Source organism: Nannospalax galili, unplaced genomic scaffold (assembly GCF_000622305.1).
Source record: "Nannospalax galili isolate Female #2095 unplaced genomic scaffold, S.galili_v1.0 scaffold278, whole genome shotgun sequence".
Classification (NCBI taxonomy): Eukaryota; Metazoa; Chordata; class Mammalia; order Rodentia; family Spalacidae; genus Nannospalax; species Nannospalax galili.
Window position 1 is genome coordinate 13,378,631 of NW_008347536.1, and position 21,857 is coordinate 13,400,487.

The 21,857-nt window shown below is 40.3% G+C and overlaps 1 protein-coding gene across 14 annotated transcripts in view; it reads right to left on the bottom strand.

The window, feature by feature from the left end:
- The window catches only part of Emsy (EMSY transcriptional repressor, BRCA2 interacting), a 77,017-nt gene extending 59,250 nt beyond the window's left edge, over nt 1-17,767 (bottom strand). For 3 of the 14 annotated variants that reach the window (XM_029568835.1, XM_008844226.3, XM_017800900.2), the window contains exons 1-7: nt 17,497-17,766; nt 15,719-15,827; nt 8,235-8,334; nt 6,689-6,763; nt 5,350-5,391; nt 1,983-2,158; nt 120-272 (exon numbers count right to left, since the gene is read on the bottom strand). In XM_029568835.1, coding sequence (XP_029424695.1) covers nt 120-272; nt 1,983-2,158; nt 5,350-5,391; nt 6,689-6,763; nt 8,235-8,334; nt 15,719-15,788 — 616 coding nt within the window. In that variant the 5' untranslated portion in view covers nt 15,789-15,827; nt 17,497-17,766. Of the gene's footprint in view, nt 1-119; nt 273-1,982; nt 2,159-5,349; nt 5,392-6,688; nt 6,764-8,234; nt 8,335-12,924; nt 13,026-15,718; nt 15,828-17,496 lie in introns of those variants that run through there. The other 11 variants (XM_029568837.1, XM_029568833.1, XM_017800897.2 and 8 more) reach the window with 11 other exon arrangements.
- Between the last annotated feature and the right edge of the window lie 4,090 nt (nt 17,768-21,857).

Genomic DNA, 21,857 nt, shown 5'->3' on the forward strand with positions numbered 1-21,857 from the left:
AAAAACTAGCCACTGACAACAGCCAGTGGTCTGATGATTTATTCTAGAAAGGCAGATCGAATCAGAGCTAAGGCTGCATTACTCATGGTGGCCCTGATAACACTGAGAGCATCACTTACTTTTGACATAAACAGTACTTCCACTTGGCAAGACAACTACATTGGAGGCAGGACTGGCAGGTCTTGGAGACTTAACCGTTGCTATGCTGCCACTTGGAACAGGGGTAGAGGATGGGGTTGACGTGGTACTTGTGTAGGAATAGCAAACCACTACTGAAGGAACGATAAAAAAAGTTTGCTGTTAACTTTCACCAAAACTGTCCAGACAAACAGAGCAGCCAATTTTAACATTTTCATGTGATCTAAACTTAGAAGCTAGTACAAGGTACTAGACTCATGGGTTAAAGGTTATCAATGACCTTTCTTAAAGAGCGTCACTTAAATGGGTTTCCACAAGTATATATCAGTTTATCTACAGTTAACCTGGCCAATGGAGAAGAAGGAAGGTACAAACAAATCAAGCTTAAAACTACATTGAGAAAAACGAAAACCATTTTTCATTAATGGCAAGCACTGGACAATAGGCACAAACTTGAATTCCTTTCTAATATGAATAGCAGCACCAATGATGGTATAAATATAACTTTTCCCCAAACACAGCACTTTCCAGAGTGCTTACTAGGGGAGAACCAAGCTATGTTGTATTTACATAAACTCATTTGTCATTTGCCAACCAAGTGGTACAGCAATAACAAATAACAACAACTTTAAATTTCAACCTCTATCATTCAATGAAAGGACGCAGATCAGCAAAATCAAGGCTAGCTTGTAGTTATTAACTGCATGCCATGTACTACATTAGATCCTTTCCATTATCACCAGATCTCATACTATAGCTTCCTTTTAAAGATGAGGAATCCATAATTTATAGATGCTAAGACTTGCTGAAGGTCACAAAGCTAGGAAATAGCAAACTAAGACCCAAACACTGATTTTACTATTAGAAACCCATTCTACCAGTCAGCAAGAAGAAAAGGTAAAAGTGGGAAGAAGATGCCTCTGCAACAACAAAGAAAACATGAACCCCCTAGAGGCTACGTCTGCACATTGATACCTGCCTCCCTGAAAAATATAACTCCCTTTGGCAAAAAACAGCATGGTGAGAGTGAAGTGTCTCACACTGCTCACAGCCCATTGCTAGGCAAGAAAAAGCAAATTCTCTGAAAAATCTGGCAAATGCATTTTCAGGGTTGCTGTCAAGCAAAACCAATCTATGCTACTGGAGTTGATTCAAGTGTGCTCTCAAATGTAGTATTACTCTTAATAAGAGAATTCAAGGACTTTTAAAGCATATGTCAATTACTAGATCAAATCAGTAAGAAAGCAAAGGTCAGGTGATAGATTCAACACACAGACTGAACAGAAGCTATATGCACCATTGATTCCAAAAGACAGAAACTGCTTTATTTTCTGAAGCTATCAATTCAGCATCTTCTATCCAGCAGCTGACTTCTGTCATCTGTTTATTTCCTAATGCCATTCACAAAGACCTTCTATTCACCTCTAACAAGAGACACCTGAATGCACAGTGGCTCATGCCTGTAATCCCAGAACTAGGAAAGCTAGAAGAGGAATGTCTCAAAGTTTGAGTTCAGCTGGGCTACATATTGAATTCAGTCCAGTCTGGGACCCTATCTCCAAACAAAACAACAAAACAAACAAATTAAAAAAAAGATATGCTGAAGTCACAAATCCATCCCAAGAAAGCATTTGCAATTATGTGATTGACAAAATTTACCCTCTGAAGTGAAGAAAGATTTGACTTTGGTTGAGACTGGAAATCTGGTAGTTTCTAGTTTCAGAATCAGAGATGCCACTATGGTTCATAATTGTAAACACTAGGCTAAAAATCTACAAAAAACACAGTAACTTTCCCTAAAAATTCGAAGAAAGGTAATCTATAACAGAAAACTATCGACTCACCTTCTTTGCTTCCTGTTTCTGCAGGCACTGGAAGGGATGCATTGTGCTGGATAGCTGCATTGGCCACAGCGTTTGCCGTTACAGTGAAGGCAGTTTGGGGAACCAGCCGAGGCATCAGTGGTACCAATCGCCGACCTTCGATGGACCACTCTGAGGAGCTATTAGGTCCAGACATACTAAACAAAAGAGAAAATACTGCTACAAGCATTCTCACTTACTAAAACTGAGTCAAACAAAATTCAAAGAATGCCACACGCTTGAGGTCTTACTTTGTTCTATGATCTGAATCTTACAATGAACATAACTGCAATTATGATCATTTTTCTATGACTTGTAAATAAATACTGGTTTTAGTTTCATTACATCGGGTTTCATTAGCGAAAATAAGTATTTCTACCAACTTAGAGAACTTAATTTTGTAGTTATACCAAGAAAGTAAAAAGCAATGATAATACTAAAAGTCAAATTTCCTTTTACAATGAAAGATGGAATTCAATGGCTCTTTGCAAAATTATCTAACTGCCCGCATGGCCAGAGATTCTAAAGGCTTTCAAACAAGGAAAACTGAGGCAGTAAACGAGGGGGATTAAGTAGTAAGAGATAGAAAAGAGCGAGATACATAACAGCATGTGTCACTGACAATGCTTATTTTATTTATATTATTATTATCCTTCCTGTTTACAAAAAGCAACAGATTTAAGGATGCTAAAAGAAATCTACCACCACTTATTTTTTTTTTCCTTTGGCATACCCTTCAGTCTAAGAGGTACTTGAAGCAATCAGACCTTCTCTCTCTAAGCAGACACCATTCAGTTTTTCTGTCCTAAATCCCAGAAATCTGACAAGGCTGAAATATTCAAAGGTAGCTGTCATATCTCTCTATTGACTCTATGAAAGACCCTAACTAATGATTAATGTCAAAGTTTAAAATTAATCTAGAAACAATCAATTTTCTTCACTAAATCACAAGGTCTTCTTCACTTTTTGTGAAACCACAGACTGTACAGCCCAGCCTAGAGTTTAAGACTGTATATTCAGTGGTTCTTCAGATTTAGGCACAGTATTCCAAAGCTCTGGTTAGGGGGCAGAGGAATAATATCAATGATGATGATGATGACAACAATGACGATATAGTTAAAATCAGTCAAGGGCATATTACATGCCAGGCATTTGCTCTAAATATCGTATGTGTATTAACTCAGTTCTCTTAGCAATCCTATAAAGTTGCTAGTATCATCATACTCATTTTCTAGAATGGGAAACTGAGTCACAGAGACAGTAAATGCTTGCCTAAGGTCACATAATAAATGTCTCCTTCAACAAGCACATAGCATACTGCCATATCATAAATACAAATTATAAAATTTTTCTAATGAGTTTTATGCCTAGCTTTTGCTTTGTATTAATTGGACATTATCGCCCAATTATTACCAGCATTCACTGAATGAAATAAATTACAAAGTTCAGTTCATAAAGGAATTTGAAGAAGCTGACAAATCCAATTAGGTTACTGTGAAAAATATATAAATTATCTTGTAATTTAACATAATACTACACAAGATAAGAAAAAGTAGGCTTCCTGAGACCCAATAACATCATAAATTTATTACATAAGCTCCATGTTAACACTCGTTCAGAAACAGAATTGTACAAACAAGAAAAATAGAAAAGAGTTCTAACTAATTGTTAAATGAAAATTTTCCAAAAGCCTTTTTTGTATACTCCTATTTTGCTATCATTTTATTAGACTATCACTAATAAAACTTGCTTGATGTGAGTTTACCACACAAAGTGATGTCTATATACTTACCTGTGCATTGTTTAAATAATGGCAGAAATTATGGAAGATTACTAGTATGAAGCATGGATATATACTACTGAAAGGACAAAGCTCGCAGTGTAAGAAAACACAACTGCAACTTTTAGAAAGATCTTTAAATCTTCCAAATTTCCACTCAAGCAACATGCTCTAATTTTAAATGGGTGAGAAATTAAGTACCATGTTAGAATTAGATCAAAAGTTCCTATTTGCTCAGTAATGAGGGTGTACATATGCATTAGCTTCACAAGTCATCTAATGTGAATTCACACACTAAGTATTCACTTCATGGTTTCTCTGGAATACCTTAGTTTAGACACATGCCTGAATCTCTAAATATATTAAGGATGGCAAAGGAAGGTGGAAACCTTGCTCTGGTCCCTACTCTGAGAAACTGAAGATGATACTAATGAAACTAAGACCCTTACATCCTTCCTTGTGCAGGTAACAGTGAGAAAGCTGTATACTGCAACACAGTATCCTGTGTATATCTGGCAGGTGGGAGAAGGGTTCAGAGAGCTGAAATTCCAGACTGCCACTTTAGTCTAACTATAGAGACAAGGTGGACCAAGAGTGGTCTCATTAAAACCGGAAACATGAACATCATTAGACCTAAACAATCAGTTACAGTATCAAACTTAGTAAGTAGCCTGATATCAAACAAGAAACACAGAACAGGCTGTAAAGCCTTCAAGCTGAAGGCTTTAAGTATGGCTCCTCTTTGATCGGAGGCGCTACTCCTTTTGTTCCCCTTCTTTTGTGCTCAGTCTTCTCAGCTTTCTCATCACCTTTCAAGCACATTCCTCAGGCAGTTTGGAGTGGGGGAGGGGAGGAGGAGAAAGGGAGCTCAGTTCTGAGGCATTCCTCTACTTGTTTTTTCAGACTGGGTGTATGAAACTCTCCTTTAAGCAATCTTTGGAACTTGGTTCTGTTGCTATTTCTGACTGGAAGAGAGCAGAAAAACCTCATTCCCTCACCCTTGGGTTCAACAAATAAATGCAATATCTGGTCAAACTAAAACCATAATAAAAATACTAAAACAGAAATACTGAAAGACCTAAGAAGCTTAAGATTATACACTGAAGTAAACACTTTTCAAAAATGAAACTCATTAACTCAGAAAAAGAAAAAGAAGAGGAAACACAGGCAAATAAAAGCCAACTCTCAATTATCCATGCTAATGGAGAGAGGAGGGAAAGGGAGAGGTCAAATAGATTAAAGAAATCCATATATTATCCAAAAAATATTTTGGCAAATGCTAGTAAATACTTCCATCAATTTTTTTTCAGAACAACTAACAAGTAGTAAAATGAGTAATACAAATATTCACTTCCTCTCCCTTCCCACCCTCTAACTAAAGGTATTCTCAAGCAGCAAAATAGCTAGAGTGGGCAGTATTAGGAAGGGGAAGTAGGAAAGAGAAAGAAAAGCAAGGGGCATGGTTAATTCATAAATGGAATAATGTGCCCCTGAATAATTGAGAGCTTCAATATGGAAATAAATACAAGGGAAAAAAAAGCCTGAAATAATAATAACCTATTTGCATACCTGTAACTTGGTCTTTCACCCAAATATAAGGATAAATTCATTCTTTAAAGGGGAGAAAAGGAAAAGGAGACTAAATAAATGTTATCCTTTAAGTATGACACTGATGCATCAACTTACAACTAACTAGTTGCCCCAAAATACTGTTGGAATGCTTCTAAGGCATTCATTGTGTTGCTAAATTTATGACTTTATTATCTAGCACATAAGTTTCCTGTTACCAGTTCTCAAATTAAAATCTAGAGTGAGTTATTTTTAAAGCATTCCAATTCAAAAGTCTGAAGCAAATTAAAAAAGGAACACAATAATATTTGTTTCAATCACATTAGCCTGACAACTAAATACTAGTTATCTCTAGTGGAAATTTTCTAAATTTCTACAATACACACCTATCACTGAAGAGATCTCAAAATCCCAAACAGACAGCAAAACTTTCAAGCTATGCTGTTAAAAAAAAAAAGGTGAGTTTTCCATTCTATGTGTTACATAAAATGAGGGACAGAGAAGCACAACACGAAGCTAATGGATCTGTGGGGTCAATTCAAATTCTGCCAAATGCCTTAAGTTATTACCTTATGGTAATACACTGAATTCCCTTTATTTTTAATTCACGTTAGAACATAAAAACTAAAGTAACATGGATTATACTATAGCATTTTAACAACTACTTCTATTATCACTGAAAGGGCAACTTCTGTGTTTTTCTATTCTTTAGGAGAATTTAGGCACTATTTCTCTATATAGCTAATGTCTGATTCTGCTCTCAGTCCTCTACCACCCAATCTATCAGTAATGATGATCTGGAAACAATTTGATAAGAAACCTCAATCATTTTGTTTTGTTGGCTTTTTAAAGTAATAAGATATTTGTATCTCTTAAAAGAACACTTAATTTTTTGGTAACCTAAAATATATGAAATAATTATAGCTATTATAAAAATTTGTAATGCCTATTTATACAGCAATATACATATTAAATACCATTATCAAAAAACAAAACAAAACAAAAAACCTCTAAGGGCCTTTCAATTTAAGTAGGCATGCTACTTTGTTACTGAGCTATGCTTCAAAAAGAATCTGAGAAACTATGGTAGCCTTTAGTTATACAGAGATTACCCTGCAATAGGATTTGACCTAAGCACTTTAAGCTTCCCTAACAAAATGCAATACAAAAACAAAAAGTAACCAATTGAATAAACAGTCATCACTACAGTCAGGATCCCTGAGTGAAGATAGTTATTTAGATAAAAGACTCAGGAACCTGCTACACAATAGGAAGGCTGTTTCAAAACTACTTTACACTTCATTGTTAAAAAATCAGGGGTGGTAGACTAATGGCTTACTTATGTGCAATTGTTGTTAACCGTTCATCGTTTACTGCTCTCCGAACTTCAGCACGGTGGCGTTCTGTTGAGATGCTATGAAAAAAAATAGCCATTATAGAACTCTGCCAAGCAGGCATCCCTTTTCTATACTTTTATCAATGTTTAAGTCAACATCTTTTGGGTGTTGGGGATTACTTTGCCTAATGGATAGCTTCAAATGTTTCAAAGTCTTAGGAAAGGATTCATCCTGATTCCGTGTAAACTGCAGGATTATGTTCAAATCAAAGGAAGACAAATTCAACCTGATATGAAGACTTTCACATCTCAGAAACCGCAGGCCATGGGCAAGATTAGCAGAGCTTCCTGTTATCTAGACATGAAAACAGATGCTCAATGACCTAACTCATGGCTGCAGAGAGGATGACTGGGCACTTAGAAGAAAGTCTTCTAAACTTTCCAAAGTTAAACACTCTAATCATTTTATGTTTAATGAATATCATAAAAATATTAAGAGTGGCAACACAATGTTTCTTGTGAGCATATGCAATGAGATGCAACTCAATACTTCAGTTAGGATCTTCTGTGATATTACTAAGGATAAGAATGTGCTTATATTAAACACTGATAAATACAAAACCATTTTTTAAAGGCAACATTCATTTTATTCATAAATACCCAATGAAATGAATACCACTCTTCCTACTGCATTCTTTACTACTTATGCTAAATTTATACCACAGACCAAAATGCTTAAAAAGCAGAATTTGAGGAAACGTAAACAAAACAATAAGACAAGAATTTGCCTTCATTACATTCTTATATTAATGTTAATTAACAATAGGAAGAGCCTCTTCCACATCTTCACTTTTAAATATAGCACAAAATGACTTTAAATGTAGAAAGCAAACTTTGGTTAAAGCAGAACAATCTTATGAGAAAGGGAAAGACATAAAAATGGATAAGACACACCAGGCACGCTGGCGCACGCCTTTAATCCCAGCACTTGGGAGGCAGAGGCAGATGGATCTTTGTGAATCAGCCTGGTCTACATAGTGAGTTCCAGGCCAGCTGGAGCTACAGGGAGACCCTGTATCAAAAAGACCAAAAAAAAAAGGATAAGACAAAGTACCAAGGAACCCCTTTCACTAGAATTTACTGGACTCAAGTGCCACACTAGCTGAGCCACAGGAATCAGCTATGTTTAAGGCTATGACTAGGTCACCACCACCCCCTTACATGCTGAGGCACCTCCATTACATCTCTTTTCCTTCCAACAATTGCCATCTAGATCTTCATATTCAGCTGCCGCCAGCTCTTCTTTTCTTCACCTGTGTCAAAGCACCTCCTACTCCAGGTGCCCAAAATATCTGCCTTAAATCCTTCTGACTGGATTATAAAACAGAGTAAGTTACAGTTTTCTGTAACAGTTAAGTACACAACTGAGACAGGATCTCTAGGCACCCAACAAAGTGAACACCTGTTCTTCAATTTGAGAGTGAAAAGAAATAAACCCCCATAAAATGAGATTTCTCGTCACATCTCCCAAACTTTTATGACAAATTACCTAAGAACTTTTGAGAGTTCTCCAAGAAGATCTTTCTTTTCCTTGGTGAGATCCCCCTGTGCCCGAAGTGCACTGATAACTCCAGCATATGCCTCCAATTCTAGAAGAAGAAAAGTATTTTATCAAGATAGAATGAATTTTGAATACTATGGCTATACAACAATAAACTTTTTTTTTACATTTTATTTATTTTTTATTTTATTTTATATGTATAAGTGTTATGCCTGCATGTAGGTAAGTGCACCCAGGTCATGCAATGCCCACAGAGGACAGAAGAGGCTGTCAGATCCCCTGGAACTAGAGTTATGGATAGTTGTTAGCTGCCATGTGGGTGCTGGGATTCAAACACGGGTCTTCTGCAAGAACAGTCAGTGTTCTTAACCGCTGAGCCATCTCTCCAGCCCATTAAACTTTTCAGAACAAGAAATCTAAAATCCATCAAATGCAAATTTTTTAATTCCTTTCAAAAATATTATCTAATAAAAAGATTTATATGTGGCTTTTCAACTTTGTATTACTTTGTTTTCCAATGTCTCAGAGAAGTCACGTGTATAAATGTTTAGGAAGTAAAATCTAACCTTACTGAAGAACATTTAACTCAGGTGCTACTAGTAGGTAGGAACAGGCTCCAAGTGGTAAAGTGAGAAGTTTTTAGCATTACTGAAAGATACTTTCACTGACCAGCCTTTGAGATACTGAAGTCTACCTAAAACTTCAAGCTGTATTTCACCGCCATCATGGGCGACTGAGAGCTCTGTGAACATTATGCAAGTGAACAAGTACTGGAACCAAAGACTCTAGCACCAACACTGCCACCTTCTAGCTGGACAACACTGGGCAAGTCCATTTTCATTTCTGAACTGGTTTCCTCATCTAAAAGGAATTTTGTAGGTAATCTTCCAAATCTAAGATCTTCACATCTACAAAAACTACCATCCAAAACCAAACAAAAACAACAAAAAAAACTTACCATCAAAAAGACTAGTTAGTCTGAATGCAGCATGCCTGTAATTCCAGCACTCACAAGGCTGAGCAGGAAGATGGCCAGCCTTGATATGTGGCAAGGCTCTGTCTCAAAAAACAAATAGGGGCAGGAGAGATGCCCTAGTTGCTAAGGTACTTGAAATCCTCAGTTTAATCCCAAAAATTCACATTAAAAAACAAAACAATCAAACAAACAAACAAAAACAAAAAAAAACAGTGTAGTGGCATGTATTTGCCATCCCAAAACTGGGGAAGCAAAGATAGGAGGAACCCCGGGGTTCACTGGCCGTTAAACTAGCCTAGTCTACTTGGCAAGTTCAGGTGACAGATCCTGACTAAAAGAAAGGTGCATGACACCCGAAGAACATTCAAGGTTGTCCACTGATCTCCTTATACATGTGCAAGAACAGACAGGCATACCAAGAAATAAATACACAAGCTGGCATGGTAGCACATGCCTGGAACCCCAGTACTCAAGAGGTAGAGGTAGGAAAATCAGTTGAGGGTAGCCTAGGCTACAGGAGGCCCTATCATTTAAAAAAAAAAAAAAAAAAAAAATCAAACAACAATTAAAACAAAGAACAAACAAAAAACAAAACATACATATAAAGCCAAAAGTCCTCAGTCAATAAAATATGGACACCTCTCCAGTGCGGCCTTTGTGTAGTCTCCTCCCACATCCAACTCAAGGCTTGGGGCTCCTTTTGGCCAATGGAGTATCAACAAATGGGCTAGACACTTGTACTTCATATGGTCTTGTTCTCTAGGAACCTTGGTATCATCTACATGTCAGAAGCCCAGAATAAAAGGCCACATGGAGAGAGGTCAAGCCCCTCAGCTTAGAGCATTAAGGACTCAGCTAGCACCTAGGCCCCAGCTAAGCTTCTGGCTAAAAAGAGCAACAGGAGCCCTCAGACAATGCAGCAACACACAGAACAGAAAAAAGTAATAAAATGTTTAAAGCCATTAACACTATGAAACAGATACCAGAGAAAACAGAATGGTGGGGAATAAATGTCCAGACTAGAGTTATCTTCACACTCAAGTTGCTACAAGTATTTGCTATTTGCCAATGTCTGACATGCAACAGAAACTCAGTAAATGTGAGCCAAATAACAAACAGATGCAAGCCTGCAAACTCTCTACTAAACAAAAAAAACAATATTCATTCTATTCATATATTCACAATTCTGACTGTCAAAAAGGAAGTCTAAAATAGAGAGGTGGGCTGAACTGTCCAGACCAAGTGAAATGCCCTAAGTGTACACACCCTGTATGTTCAAGATATGCTGCATACTATGAGGACATTGCATGGAGGGACTTTTAAAGGACAAAGCTCTGCTGCTCTCAAGTAGTAAATTAAATTTGTTTGAAGAAATACATTTCAGCTTTTATCAGACCCAGGATAGAATGTAAAGGTACTGGGAAAAACCAACTAAGAATTCACTATACTAAATGTTTATGACCCCCGTTAAAATATTTCTGAAATATTTTGTCCCAAAAATCAGTGTTGAGTCCTAGCACATATACTTCAAACAGCGTTAAGTCCTGTCCACAAGTATTGAACTGTAGAAGACGGCTCAAGTGAAACGAGTCATCTCGCCATTGTGATGCAGTCTGCATACAGTGGTTAAAACATGAGAAATATTTCATCTAGTTTGGAACATAAGCTTTAATCTGGAAGACAACCGTGCTCCCGGAGGAGGAAATGAACCCATGCAAAAGGAAAAGAAATAAAAGAACAATGTTTCACTTTACCTCAGTAACACCAAGGAACAATAAGTATTAACAATAAGTATATTTGAGAAACTAGCATCAAAGGAAGTGTCAGTATTCAAACCAAGCTACTACTGAGTATTACTGCTTCAAAGTTCTGGGGAAAATATTTGCAGGTATAATATAAAGTCCCTAATCTCAAAATGATTAAAATCATAATCTAAGTAGATGTGTGTCTAATACCAACCTAAAAAGTGATTTAGTATGACTCAATTGATTCTGAAAGCAAATGGCAGAAGAAAAGGAGCAGTATTTTAGATTTTATCTGTGTCTGTGCATTTGTATTTGTGTATCAGATGACTGATGTTTGTATATCAGATGGATGGCTGGACAGACAAACTGTTATGAAGGCTTTAGTTCAAACATGAAAGAGAACAGAGAAAAACAGAAGCAGTTTGTGCCCAGATGAAGAAAATCTAATACCAAACTAAAAACTGATTTGGTATGACTCAGTAATTGATTCTGAAAGCAAATGGCAGAAGGAGCAGTATTTTAGATTTTGCAAAATGTTTAAGAGAACAGCAACGCCATAAAAAGACATAAAGAGATCAGAAGGAGGAGGAGGCTTGAAGAAAAAGAAAAAGAACTATTTCCATTTGGGGTTTTGTTTTTTGTTTTTGAGACAAGGTCTTTTGTTGCCCAGGCTGTTCTTAAACTATTGATTCTCCTAGTGCTGGGGTTACAAGCATGTCCACAATGCCTGGCTTAAAGGACACTATTTCGAAGAAAACATTAACTGAAGAAAAATGACAAATAGGGCCGGCAGGATGGCTCAGAGGATAAAGGTGCTTGCCATCAAGTCTGAAGATCTGAGTTCAATCCCTGGGACACACATGGTAGAAGGAGAAAGCTAACTCTTACAAGTTGTCCTCTGACCTCCACATGTGTGCCAAATAGCATGTAAGTACAGACACACAAAATTTCTTTAAATGTAACAATAATTTTTAAAAAATATGGAGAGATGGCTCAGCGGTTAAATATAACTGGTTATTCTTGCAGAAGACCCGGGTTCGATTCCCAGCACCCACATGGCAGCTAAAACTGTCCGTAACTCCAGTCCCACGGGATCTGACAGCCTCTTCTGACCTCAACGGGCATTGCACGACATGGGTGCACTTAACCTACATGCAAGCAATACACGCATACCCATAAAATAAAAATAATAAAATTTTAAAAAATATATGATATATTTCTGATATTTCAAGTTTCACGTCAAAAAGTTGAGAACAAAATTAGGAGGAGGCAAGATCAAACACAAAACTGGAGCTCAGAACACAATTATCATAGCCACATAATTCACAGCACTTCCTCTAGAAGTTGTCACTGCTAAGACCTTTACTGGCTTCCAAACTTCCTTCCTATTCACTGACAACCACTTTTAAGAGTACCCTGAGATCTGATGTATCTAAAACTTCATTAAGTTTCTGGTGCTCTTTTGGTATTATTCTATTGCAGGGTTAACTCCAGTAACAAAGTAAAATGAAATAATAAACACAAGTGAATACCTCAGAAAATAAAAGATTTTCCATACAACTTTAAAAAACCCCAAACCAGGGCCATTTAAACAAATCAATCAGTTACCCTATTTGTCAGAGTTACACTCAAGAATAGTCATAAAAATAAGGAATGGCAAAGGCAGGCCAGAAAGTAGCCAGCATTTACCTGTCACTGGTACTACCAATGTATCATAAAGAAATTGTCTATCCTAATAATTAAAATTTGTTTGGCATCTTATGTTGAACTGATTTCTAATTACTTCTAAAATGACAAAGCTAATTTTTAAACTGTTCTAAACTAACAACCTTTATATACAGAATCGTCTCTTAACTTTGGACCTGGAACTAATGTTTGAAGGCAATTCAAAGGTTCCTCTTCACGACAAAACTCAATGGGTGGAGGAAATTTTTTAGCAATCACTGTGGAGGCCCACCTTCCTAAGTGTCACAAGATGACATTTCCATGAGAGGTAGCAGTTTTCTTTGGTACAGAAGCAGCTCTCCAGCAGCATCACCCACACAGCTTTGGCTAAAACTACAGACACATTTATAGTTAGTTATTCTTTTTTTTTAAATTTTATTTATTTTATGTGTATGCATGTATTGCCTGCATGTAGGCACATGCACTCATGTCGTGCAATACCCATGGAGGTCAGAAGAGGCTGTCAGGATCCCCTGGAACTGGAGTTATGGACAGTTGTTAGCTGCCATGTGGGTGCTGGGATTCAAACCCGGGTCTTCTGCAAGAACAACCAGTGTTCTTAACCATTGAGCCATCTCTCCAGCCCCCAGTTAGTTATTCTTTTAAACTTTTACTACTACTTGCATTTATTTTATGCTGAACTTATTCTTTCACTGTCTTTATTTCTTCAGTTTCTTTTGTCCTTTTTCTTCTTGCAACCTCCTCTTCCAGCTTAAGAATAATTTGTTCCTTTTCTATAAGGATCAATTTGATGTGGCAAAGAGAGCCCATATATGGGTTAATCCGACTCTGAGTACTAAGTGGACTGGTGCATCTTGGGTGATTTGCTTACCAGAATGTACATGTGTAAACCCAAAAGGTCAACATTGCTCTCTATTTTTGGTTTTTCTTTTTGGAGACAGGGCCTCACTATGTCACCCTGGCTGGTCTGGAACTATGTAGACAAGAGACTGACCTTGAACTCAGAGATCTGCCTGCGTCATTAAAAGTGTGCCCCATCCCACTCAGTCTTACTCTCCACATTTTAAATGATGTACAGGAAAAAAAAAATACTAACTCGCTACTGACACTGTGAATGGACCTGGGAATTTTCCTGGGCACACACTTTAACCTCACCATAGAAGTAAAAGACCCTCTTTCTGATACCTTGGTGGCTTTCCAGATGTATATACCCTGGATGGCCTGGGCAGTTTCACAGGTGTTCCTTCTTGAAGTAAACACCAAAACTTTAACCTCTTGATTTGTATGATCTTACAAGGGTTTATGGGGCAAGACATTTTCATACATTACCTCAAGCCATTTATGGGGAAAGCTAAGGATAAATTTCGAAGGTTATCATTTTTTTATATTTAAGTACAATTCCTTGATTCAAACCTAGGAACCTCAATCTAATTTACTGTCTTTGAGATCTATTTATTTGCATTTTTTTCAACTATAAGATATATATGAATGAGTTCAATTTTATAACCAACAGTTACCAAGTTACATTAATGCATGTGTATAGAAAAGTACCTTCAAATTAGTAAAAGTTTGGATATAAGGTTAAAAAACAATATAGATAACTAGGACCCCTCCTCCTCCCAAGAACCCTCTTTCAAACTGCTAAACACAATGCTAAGTAGTTTGAACTCCTTACAGTGACCTGAAGGGAAATAGAAAGGCAAAAGTTATAGCAGCAAGTCCAGTGTGGCTATGATTTTATCTGATCTACACATAGGAAGAAATTTACAACAAAGATTTCCTTTGAAGAAAAAATTAGTTGAGCAACTGTTTAAACTCTGCACTCTCAGACATCAGGCTTTTAATTTAATTCATATTCACCACCAAAAAGAATTTTTCCTCAAATACTCTGTCATTTATTTTATTTATTGTACTAGTCTCAGGCTACAGTGGTATGACCCTTGTGGTCCAAAAAAAGGATTTCTCATGGATTTCACTGTGAACCAAAGCATACAGAGAATGATCTGAGTAACTTTTTTTTCCTCCCAAGCACGGCACAAAGCCAACTCCATTCTAGATGCATGGAGAAGTTACATATAATGTAAGTCTTAGAATTAGAGATTACTTCTCTCCCTAGACACCGGATGAAAAAGTCTGCTCTAAGAAAAACAGCACTAAATAGTCAACTTTACATGTAAAGCATGTTTTATCACTTATAATAAAGTATGATTGGGAAAACAGGGTTAGTTTGCATTAACTTAGAATTCAGAAATGGCATATAATTCACATCACACACATGAAAGTTTACAGTAGTGTGCTAAACTGAGACTCAAAATCACATTGCCTAGGGTCAAATACTGACTACATGACTTACTGTGAATGTTACCTTAGGTTTGAAACTTCATACATAAAAAGGGAACCAAAACCAAAATAAAACAAAAACAATCTACTTTCTAGGCCCAAGTGAATTGAGATGCTAAATTTAAGAACAGGGAACAGTGAAGCTTCCACTGAGACTTAGTGCTTGTATCGTGATGATTAGCGCACCTCACATACAAATCACTAGTCTAGGCCCTGTAGAAACAACAATTAGAAAAATGGGAACTTGTATCATCCAAGAATTTCTAATTGTAACACAAGATATGACATCGTGAAAACAGCCCTGACCTAAACAGAAAGGGGAAAGTATCATGGAGAAATATAAAACATCAAAAAATAAAAATCACTGAGGTACAAGTGGTGGCACATACTTACAATCCAAGCACTTGGGAGGCTGAGGCAGGAGAGTCACCATGAGTTTGAGTGCAGCCTGGGCTATATAAGTGAGACCCTGTCTCAAAACAAAAACAACACAGGGCTGGAGAGATGGCTCAGTGGTTAAGAGCACTGACTGCTCTTGCAGAGGGACCCAGGTTTGGTTCCCAGTACCCACATGGCAGCTAACAACCAGTCATAAGTCTAATTCCAAGGGATCTGATGCCCTCTTCTGGCCTCCTTGGGCATTACATAATAAGGGTGTGCTCACATACATGCAGACAAAATACCATACACACAAAATAAAAATAATTTTTTTAAAAAGATTATACCCAATTTTCGAAGAATCCGTTTGCATTCATCCCTGCTGAGATCCAAAAGGGTTGGCCACACAACAGGCATTGATGCTTCTGTTTGGTAGCCCCAAAGAGCCTGTCCTCCCTACCAGAAGAAAAATAAATCAAATTACCAAAGCACATTCAAAAGGTCACTCACCTGGAGATCCAGACACAGGTTAAGAAGCAAGTGAAAAGACACTTCACAATCACTTCTCATCACCACCCACTTTCCAAGAATTAAATCATCATGTGAGAGCACTGCTCCAGCTTTTGTATTCCAGTGGAAAGAGCACAAGTTTTAGAGCAAACACTTTCTGGTTCTAGTTCCAGCTTGTCAACACAACAGTTGTTTTATCCTGGTAAATTGGCCTGTCTGAACGCAAGTTTTACACAATTATGTGAAGCGAGGTAATCCTACCCAGTTTGCTGTTCTAAGTGTTAAAGAACAGTGTGTGTCAGGTTTTCTCACAGTTACTGCTGGCATGTGGCCTGCAAAATAGATGCTACCTTGTGCAAGCGACTTGACCTCTGCCAGTTTCCTCATTTATTAGCTACATAAGATAAACTAAGTAGAGGTCATAGTATGTTATTGGGGTTCATGAAACTCAGTAAGAACTCTTCTCTCAAGTTTTATCAGTGAAGTATGAATTTAGACTCCAGATCACTACCAAAAGTTACTGGGAAATCCTTAGTCTAGAGAACAAAAAGATAGTGCCTGGGGCCCACGCAATACCAGCTTAGCACACAGTGGACCTGTAAATCTGTTAAACTGAGAATAGTTAGCAGGAGAGGTAGGTGGGTGAGTGGGTGGGTGAATGACTGACTGAATGAATGAATGAATGAATGAATGAATGAGCGAGGTCACAGTCAAGGTAGCCTAAGACTCAAACACTGAACCGATATAACTGTCCGTTGCGCGTTCCAGGAGCTGGAGCTGCTAACCCCAACTCTTCGCCCCAAGTGGATCCCCCTTCCCCCTACTTCCCAACATCCTCCGAGCTCGGAACCAACCCAGAGCAATCGGAATCGTACTGCGCGCCCCAGCTGGCAGGATGACATAAAGGGGTGGAGAGGAGGAAGGGGCCGAGCCATAGGAATCTCTTGCTCCCCAAGCCTTTCCCCGCCTCCCGATAGGATCTCTTGGAGGCGGCCGGCGACCGCCCGAAGCAGGCACCACGTCACGGCATCCCAAAGCATCCCCGCCAGCGGAGCCCACTGAGGGGCCGCAGAGCCGGGCAGCTGGACCCGGAGCACGGTGCAGGGACCGGGATCCAGAAGAATCTGTCCCCCGCTCAAGTGTCAGCGGGCAGCCCGCCCCGCCCCCTCTCCAAACACGCACTCGCTCGCGGCACCACAACAAGAGCCGCCCGCCTGGCTCCTCGCCCGCGCCACTCAGCGCAGCCCCCAATGTCAAGCCCGCGCCCCGCACCCCGCACCCCGCCGGCCAACAGCGGGTCTCGGGGGCCCCGGCGGGTGTCCACGCCTCGCTCGCTCCTCCACGGAGAGAACAACGGAGAGAGAGCGGGCGCGCGGACAGCCGGCAGGACGGTGCGGGCTCACGGGGGTACTCCCGGAGCTCGACTCCCGGCGTCCCACCACCAGGCGTGCCACAGTCCCCCTCAGTCCACCTCAGGGAGCCCCGCGATCCCGTTAGGAAACAACGGAGGATGGGGCTGGACGCCCCGAGCCGGGTTCCCCAAGCCTGGCCCAGCGCTCCCGTGCCCCGGATGGCCTGCCAGCTCTTCCCAGAACCCTGCCTAAGCGACACTCACCTGCCCGGCCTTTCGGGGCTCATCTAAAAGGCTCCTCCGCCAAGACTAGGGGACACCAGGAATTGGGTTTGTTTGCGGTGCCTCAGAAGGGGCAAGATGGCGACAGATACAAGAGCGCAGGCGCAGCCGCGCGCGGCTCGTCGGGAATTGTAGTTCGCCTTTCCCGCCTTTCGGGAAACAAGCACCCTAAAGCCTCCATTCGTCCTGTGCCTCTTTTCCTCCTCGTTTTGAAAGGAAAGGGCGAACGTCGCGGGGACTACCGGGAGTTGTAGTCCGAACCCAAACTCCGTCCTCTTTGGCTCCCTGCTTGGCGTCGCCCGCGCAAGGAAGTCTGGGAGTGTAGTTCCCTTGACTTCCCGTACTCTCCACTCTCTGGCTTCGCGCGCCTATCCTCAGTCTGTATCGCCCAGCCAATCGCCTGCTCGCTCTGCTACGTGTGGCGTCACACGTAGCGTTCAAAATGGCGTCGGTAGCTGGATCCGCGTTTCGACCTTCACCCCAGCGAGGTTAGGAATAAAAGCAGCACAACCGGGTGCTTGAAGAACGGTTGAGGAGTAAGATATAGTTCCTTGGAGGCTTGGGAGTAATTGTCATCCGCTTCCTGCCACCTAGCCAGCTCAGAACAGGTTCTCCACGCTGCGGGCACGGACGTCGACCTCAGAGTTGTCCGTCCCCCGGTGTTGATATAACAGTTGCAGGTAGAGGAAGGGAACCAGAGTGTTCTCGACTTGGGGTTCCACCGTGTATGAAATAGCAAGCGTAGTGGTATCTTGTGCTATTTTGTCTATTAAAGGGAAGAAGGGCTTTATTCAAGGCACAGCGACGTGGTAGGTTCACCCCAGCCTTTGTTCTTATTAAATCACAGTTTTGTGGAGCTCTTGTCTCCCTATGTTACAGATGGGAAGCGGGGCCCAAAGTATTGTTATTCGAAGAGTCGAAGCCAGCGAATGGTACTGTTGAAAAATTCATCAAATTCTGTGGTTGTCTTCCCTTTAAATTGTGTACTTTGAACGGATGCAAAAGTACTCAAGGCCAAAGGAATTGTTAGTATACATTCTGCTGTTAATCAAATTTGCTTGTCAGCCTGGGCTACATACGACCTGTCTCCCCCACCCCCCAAAGAAGTTCTTTTTATAAATTGTGAGCCACTGTACAAATGTATGAGAATGTTCATCTTCTTGAATGGAGCTGTATGGTTAGGAGCATTTTAAGTTTCCTACACTCAACTCATTTCTGATCTCTCACTTCAAGCTTTTTTGAGGTCAGTTTAGAATGCCTTATAAGGGAGGTGAAGAGATCTTAGGGCAGCTACCAACCATCTGTAACTCCAGTTCCAGGGGATCCCAGGCCCTTTTCTGGCCTCCATGGGCGTTGTATGACATGGGTGCACTTGCATACATGCAAGCAAAACGGTCATACACGTAAAAATAAAAATGAAAAAAATTTTAAAAATACCTTGTAAGATGGTAAATTCAATCTTAATAGAGGATGTTGTGAGGCAACTGTGATAACCACTACATGACGGAAACCCTCTAGAAAATTTGTAATTTAACTTATTTTCCTTGATTTGACCCTTGCAACATCTCTGTGAGATAAGTATAATTAAGCATCACCATCCTATATGGCGGGGGGGGGGATATAATGAAACTCAGCACAAATCTTATTTTTTATTTTAATTTTATGTGTATGAATATATTGCCTGCATGTATGTTAGTGCACCCGTGTCATACATTGCCACGGAGGTCATAAGAGGGCTTCAGATTCCCCTGTAACTGGAGTTAACTGGAGTTCATAGCTGCCGTGTGGGTGCTGGGAATCGAACCCGGATCCTCTGCAAGAGCAGTCAGTGTGCTTAACTTCTGAGCCAACTCTCCAGCCCCAAATCTGATTCTTTTTAAGTAGCATATGAGTGGTGCATTGTTACAATTAGTCCTCTTATATATACTAAGTCCTTAACAACTTTATGAGGTAGAAATTGTTATTATCCCTAATTGCAAATACCTCATTTGAAACAGGTTAAATGGCTTCCCTAAGGTCACACATAAATGGTGAAGCAGGGATTTGAATTTAGACAGCTTGAGCTAGTACAAAGGTTCAGCAGGTAAAGACCTGGCAAGCCTAGTGGCCTGAGATCAATCCTAAGAACCCACTCACAAAAAGATGAGAGAACCAACTCCACAATGTTGTCCTCTGGCCTCCACACGTGCTCCTTGGCATGTGTGCACACTTGCTCAAATACTGCAGTTTTTTTTAATTGTTATAAATTTAGGCAGTTTGGCTCTAACATCTATACCCTTAGCCAGTGCAAAATTTTGGTTATGTAGTTTTGAGATAGGGCCAGACCCTGTATTTCTAGCAAGCCATCTCTTCAGCCCCAGGGGTATCTTTAGAATGTGATACCTGGCTTGCCCTAGAGTTAATGATCCAAGAGAGGCAAATGTAAAAACTGTTGCAATGTGTCTCCACATAGACAGATATAAAATCAAATTTTATATGCATTTAAATTCTATAGCATTCATCCCCTGAAGGAAAATAAAGCAGAAAAGCTTTATTCTCAGTGGGAATAAGTTGAAATATTAGATAAGCATTTAGCAAAGACTCATTATAACAAGAACCCTATATGCATTATCTCACTTAAGCCTCACAACATTCCCAAAAATAAAGGAAAGAAAGAAAAAGAAAAAAAGACTTGGAAACTAAACAGAGAAAACTACATTTTCCCTGTATATCTAACACATGGTGGAAACAGGCACAGAATAATCACTCTAGACCTTTTTGTTCAAAATGGGAAAAAACAAAGAGCCAAGAGTGGTGGCATAGGTCTCTGATTCTAACACTGGGGAGGCCAAGGTAGGATTGTCCTGAGTTTGAGGCTAGCCTGGGATATGCAAGACCATGTCAAAAAGGGGGAGGGGCGGGGGCCATAGCAATAACAGTTCTCTAGCAATTTCTCTGATTAGGGCTCAGTTTTACGGCCTACTCATGATTCTCTACAGCTTGATCCCAACTTCAGGGCTTTCTGAGTCATTCTTTTCCATTAAAAAAAAAAAAAAAAGGAAGAGGCTGTTTGAGATCAAGTGATTTTTTTTTTCAGCCTGCTTCCTTCATGGAAGTTCAGAACTCCAAAGACCTGACCTGTTTTCATTTTAAATATTGTTTCTTTTCATCTAAGTTTGTGGTATTTACATTAATACACAATTCTCTTTAAAAGGTTTAGAAGTTTCTAAAGAATTGTATTGTTATGTGTATTTTTTTAGTTAAAAACCACACCAACAGACTTCATCCAAATAAACTGTCGTAGTCTCCCTGTAAGCTTGCTGTGGGCTCTTAAGCTTAACACTCAAATAAAATTTCTTTTTTTTTTTTTTTTTTGAGAACAGAGTTTCTCAGGTTGGCCTCCAGTTGGCCATGTGATGACCTTGAACTCCTGGTCTGACCCCCCTGCCTCTCCCAGGCACTGGTGTTACAGGTGTGCACCACCACACCCACCTGTATTTACTGGGGTTGCAGGTGTGCACCACCACACCCACCTCTATTTACTGGGGTTGCAGGTGTGCACCACCACACCCACCTGTATTTACTGGCGTTGCAGGTGTGCACCACCACACCCACCTCTATTTACTGGGGTTGCAGGTGTGCACCACCACACCCACCTCTATTTACTGGGGTTGCAGGTGTGCACCACCACACCCACCTCTATTTACTGGGGTTGCAGGTGTGCACCACCACACCCACCTGTATTTACTGGGGTTGCAGGTGTGCACCACCACACCCACCTCTATTTACTGGGGTTGCAGGTGTGCACCACCACACCCACCTGTATTTACTGGCGTTGCAGGTGTGCACCACCACACCCACCTCTATTTACTGGGGTTGCAGGTGTGCACCACCACACCCCCCTGTATTTACTGGTGTTGCAGGTGTGCACCACCACACTCACCTGTATTTGCTGGGGTTGCAGATGTGCACCACCACACCCCACCTGTATTTGCTGGGGTTGCAGGTGTGCACCACCACACCCCACCTGTATTTGCTGGGGTTGCAGGTGTGCACCACCACACCCCACCTGTATTTGCTGGGGTTGCAGGTGTGCACCACCACACCCCACCTGTATTTGCTGGGGTTGCAGGTGTGCACCACCACACCCCACCTGTATTTGCTGGGGTTGCAGGTGTGCACCACCACACCCCACCTGTATTTGCTGGGGTTGCAGGTGTGCACCACCACACCCCACCTGTATTTGCTGGGGTTGCAGGTGTGCACCACCACACCCCACCTGTATTTGCTGGGGTTGCAGGTGTGCACCACCACACCCCACCTGTATTTGCTGGGGTTGCAGGTGTGCACCACCACACCCACCT